This window comes from Boleophthalmus pectinirostris, unplaced genomic scaffold (genome assembly GCF_026225935.1).
Source record: "Boleophthalmus pectinirostris isolate CB_2022bp ecotype Guang Dong unplaced genomic scaffold, ASM2622593v1 HiC_scaffold_12, whole genome shotgun sequence".
Classification (NCBI taxonomy): Eukaryota; Metazoa; Chordata; class Actinopteri; order Gobiiformes; family Gobiidae; genus Boleophthalmus; species Boleophthalmus pectinirostris.
This window is the reverse complement of record NW_026571018.1, coordinates 39,889,335-39,894,334: the sequence shown is the minus strand read 5'-3', so window position 1 is coordinate 39,894,334 and position 5,000 is coordinate 39,889,335. Positions and strand designations below refer to the sequence as shown.

At 48.1% G+C, this 5,000-nt stretch overlaps 1 protein-coding gene across 1 annotated transcript in view; it reads left to right on the top strand.

Annotated features, from left to right (window-relative positions):
- The window catches only part of arhgef12b (Rho guanine nucleotide exchange factor (GEF) 12b), a 58,358-nt gene that overhangs the window by 37,356 nt on the left and 16,002 nt on the right, over positions 1–5,000 (top strand). Inside the window, 3 exon segments of the mRNA XM_055148288.1 lie at positions 200–314; positions 3,802–3,902; positions 4,923–5,000. Coding sequence (XP_055004263.1) covers positions 200–314; positions 3,802–3,902; positions 4,923–5,000 — 294 coding nt within the window.

Genomic DNA, 5,000 nt, shown 5'->3' with positions numbered 1-5,000 from the left:
GTACTTTACTACTTTTACTTAACTATGTTCCACCACTTGACGATATCAGCAAAGCTTCAGCCATCGATTTCTTCTCGATCGTAAACCGTTGGTATCAGAAATGTCTCCGTCGCTCTGTCGTCTTCTCTCCGGTTCGTAGATCTGGTGCGTAACCGTTTGAACCCATGTCATGTTTTGTCTTGTTGCCGCGGGCGACCAGGAGGCGGAGAGTAACCGTCTGTGCCGGCGGCTGCAGCTCAAAGACCTGATCCCCGTGGAGGTTCAGAGGCTCACCAAGTACCCGCTCCTGCTGGACAACATCGCCAAGTACACGGGTGAGAAACAGACACCTTATCTTCAAATAAACCACCTCGAGATGAAAATGAAGCGTCTGTGATCAGTGTTCAAGGGCTGGAAACAAGTTTATGGAAGCTCAGTTTGAAATAAACAAACTTAAAACCAGTTTATGAGGAGTATGAACGGACAAACTACTTTCAGAAGTAACATAACTACTAGTTTCAGGTAGGGGTGTAACGATATCCACATCTCATCATACGATATCGTCGCGGTATGAACCTCACTGTACGATATTTATTGTGACATCGTGGGAAAGCTCACGATATTACGATATTCTCCACAATAACAAGAGTGACGTTATAAAATGCTTTGGTTCAGTATTGATTTATCGTTATTTTCATATCAGTGACTTTTTGAATAGTTTGAAAAGACTTTGAAGTTGAAGAGCAAAATTCAAGAAACAAATAAACAATTGTAATAAAAGTGCGTCGCTCTTGAAGTCCACACATCTGTGGTGACGGCTTAAGCCTCTGGAGTTCAGGTAACCGCGATAAAGACACAGGAGAATTCATACAAGTCACATTTAACTGGAAAATGTGAACGACCTCGAAAAAACATCGGATTTCACAAAAAAATCGGAATTGAGCGTTAAACCTGCAGACTGAACGTAGACTAAGAAACTATGAGACGACATCACGACGATATCGGGACATAATATCATAATATGGTGATAATATGGTGATAATATGGTGATAATATCGTGATATTATGGTGATATTATGGTGATATTATGGTGATATTATGGTGATAATATCGTGATATTATGGTGATATTATGGTGATAATATCGTGATATTATGGTGATAATATCGTGATATTATGGTGATAATATCGTGATATTATGGTGATAATATCGTGATATTATGGTGATATTATGGTGATATTATGGTGATATTATCGTGATATTATGGTGATATTATCGTGATATTATGGTGATATTATGGTGATAATATCGTGATATTATGGTGATATTATGGTGATAATATCGTGATATTATGGTGATATTATGGTGATATTATGGTGATAATTATGGTGATATTATGGTGATAATATCGTGATATTATGGTGATATTATGGTGATATTATGGTGATAATATCGTGATATTATGGTGATATTATGGTGATATCTCCAGTGTTGTTACACTCCTAATATCAGGTCATGAACAGTGATCGTAAAGACACAGACACAGAGACAGAGTTTAAACTGGACTGGTTCAACTGGAGGAACTGAAAACACTGTGACCGACAGGTGACCGACAGGTGACAGGCAGGTGACAGACAGGTGACAGGCAGGTGACAGGCAGGTGACAGACAGGTGACCGACAGGTGACAGGCAGGTGACAGGCAGGTGACAGGCAGGTGACAGGCAGGTGACCGACAGGTGACAGGCAGGTGACAGACAGGTGAGTGACAGGTGAGTGACAGGTGACAGACAGGTGACAGGCAGGTGACAGACAGGTGACCGACAGGTGACCGGCAGGTGACAGGCAGGTGACAGGCAGGTGACAGGCAGGTGACAGACAGGTGACAGACAGGTGACAGGCAGGTGACAGACAGGTGACAGACAGGTGACATGCAGGTGACATGCAGGTGACAGACAGGTGAGTGACAGGTGAGTGACAGGTGAGTGACAGGTGACAGGCAGGTGACAGACAGGTGACAGGCAGGTGACAGGCAGGTGACAGGCAGGTGACAGGCAGGTGACAGACAGGTGACAGACAGGTGACAGGCAGGTGACCGACAGGTGACCGACAGGTGACAGGCAGGTGACAGGCAGGTGACAGGCAGGTGACAGGCAGGTGACCGACAGGTGACAGGCAGGTGACAGACAGGTGAGTGACAGGTGGTGACAGGTGACAGACAGGTGACAGGCAGGTGACAGACAGGTGACAGGTGACCGCAGGTGAGGTGACAGGCAGGTGACAGGCAGTGACAGGACAGGTGACAGACAGGTGACAGGCAGGTGACCGACAGGTGACCGACAGGTGACAGGCAGGTGACAGGCAGGTGACAGGCAGGTGACAGCAGGTGACCGACAGGTGACAGACAGGTGAGTGACAGGTGAGTGACAGGTGACAGACAGGTGACAGGCAGGTGACAGACAGGTGACCGACAGGTGACCGCAGTGACAGGCAGGTGACAGGCAGGTGACAGGCAGGTGACAGACAGTGACAGACAGGTGACATGCAGGTGACAGGCAGGTGACAGACAGGTGAGTGACAGGTGACAGACAGGTGACAGGCAGGTGACAGACAGGTGACAGGCAGGTGAAAGACAGGTGAGTGACTGGTGACAGGTGACAGACAGGTGACAGGCAGGTGACAGGTGAGTGACAGGTGACACAGGTGACAGACAGGTGACAGACAGGTGACATGCAGGTGACAGGCAGGTGACAGACAGGTGAGTGACAGGTGACAGACAGGTGACAGGCAGGTGACAGACAGGTGACAGGCAGGTGAAAGACAGGTGAGTGACTGGTGACAGGTGACAGACAGGTGACAGGCAGGTGACAGGTGAGTGACAGGTGACAGACAGGTGAGTGACAGGTGACAGACAGGTGACAGGTGAGTGACAGGTGACAGACAGGTGACAGACAGGTGACAGGTGACAGACAGGTGAGTGACAGGTGAGTGACAGGTGAGTGACAGGTGAGTGACAGGTGACAGACAGGTGACAGGCAGGTGACAGACAGGTGACCGACAGGTGACCGGCAGGTGACAGACAGGTGACAGACAGGTGACCGACAGGTGACAGACAGGTGACAGACAGGTGACATGCAGGTGACAGGCAGGTGACAGACAGGTGAGTGACAGGTGACAGACAGGTGACAGACAGGTGACAGACAGGTGACAGGCAGGTGAAAGACAGGTGAGTGACTGGTGACAGGTGACAGACAGGTGACAGGCAGGTGACAGGTGAGTGACAGGTGAGTGACAAGGTGACAGACAGGTGACAGACAGGTGACAGACAGGTGAGTGACAGGTGACAGACAGGTGAGTGACAGGTGACAGGTGACAGACAGGTGAGTGACAGGTGAGTGACAGGTGAGTGACAGGTGAGTGACAGGTGACAGACAGGTGACAGGTGAGTGACAGGTGACAGACAGGTGACAGGTGAGTGACAGGTGACAGACAGGTGACAGGTGAGTGACAGGTGAGTGACAGGTGACAGGTGGTGACAGTGACAGACAGGTGACAGACAGGTGACAGGTGACAGACAGGTGAGTGACAGGTGACAGGTGAGTGACAGGTGACAGACAGGTGACAGGTGAGTGACAGGTGAGTGACAGGTGACAGACAGGTGACAGGTGAGTGACAGGTGAGTGACAGGTGAGTGACAGGTGAGTGACAGGTGACAGACAGGTGACAGACAGGTGACAGGTGAGTGACAGTGACAGACAGGTGACAGACAGGTGACAGGTGAGTGACAGGTGAGTGACAGGTGTAACAGGTGTGTGTCTGTGCAGATGAGGCGGAGGAGCGTCGCAGAGTGAAGCGAGCTGCAGATTCCTGCAAGAAAATCCTCAACCACATCAACCAGTCAGTGAAAGAGGCCGAGAACAGACAGGTGCAGCCCTGCCACCGACACCTACCACTGTGTGACTGTTGTGTGTTGTGTTGTGCGTTTGTTTCAGAGGTTGTGTTGTGTTGTGTGACTGTTGTGTGTTGTGTTGTTGTGTTGTGTGACTGTTGTGTGTTGTGTTGTGTGTTTGTTTCAGAGGTTGTGTGACTGTTGTGTGTTGTTTTGTGTGTTTGTTTCAGAGGTTGTGTTGTTGTGTTGTGTGACTGTTGAGTGTTGTGTTGTGTGTTTGTTTCAGAGGTTGTGTGACTGTTGTGTGTTGTGTTGTGTGTTTGTTTCAGAGGTTGTGTGTTGTGTGTGTGTGTTGTTGTTTCAGAGGTTGTGTTGTGTGACTGTTGTGTGTTGTGTTGTGTGTTTGTTTCAGAGGTTGTGTTGTGTGACTGTTGTGTGTTGTGTTGTGTGTTTGTTTCAGAGGTTGTGTGACTGTTGTGTGTTGTGTTGTGTGTTTGTTTCAGAGGTTGTGTGACTGTTGTGTGTTGTGTTGTGTGTTTGTTTCAGAGGTTGTGTTGTGTGACTGTTGTGTGTTGTGTTGTGTGTTTGTTTCAGAGGTTGTGTGACTGTTGTGTTGTGTTGTTGTGTTGTGTGACTGTTGTGTGTTGTGTTGTGTGTTTGTTTCAGAGGTTGTGTGACTGTTGTTGTGTGTGTGTGTGTTTGTTTCAGAGGTTGTGTGTTGTGTTGTGTGTTTGTTTCAGAGTTGTTGTGTGTGTGTGTGTTGTGTGTTTGTTTCAGAGGTTGTTGTGTGACTGTTTGTGTTGTGTTGTGTGTGTGTTTGTTTCAGAGTGTTGTTGTTGTGTGACTGTTGTGTGTTGTGTTGTGTGTTTGTTTCAGAGGTTGTGTGACTGTTGTGTGTTGTGTTGTGTGTTTGTTTCAGAGGTTGTGTGACTGTTGTGTGTTGTTTTGTGTGTTTGTTTCAGAGGTTGTGTTGTTGTGTGACTGTTGTGTGTTGTGTTGTGTGTTTGTTTCAGAGGTTGTGTGACTGTTGTGTGTTGTGTTGTGTGTTTGTTTCAGAGGTTGTGCGAGTACCAGAGGAGACTGGACGTGTCGTCTCTGAAGCCAAATGAGAATCCTGTGGTCCTGGAGGTCAAG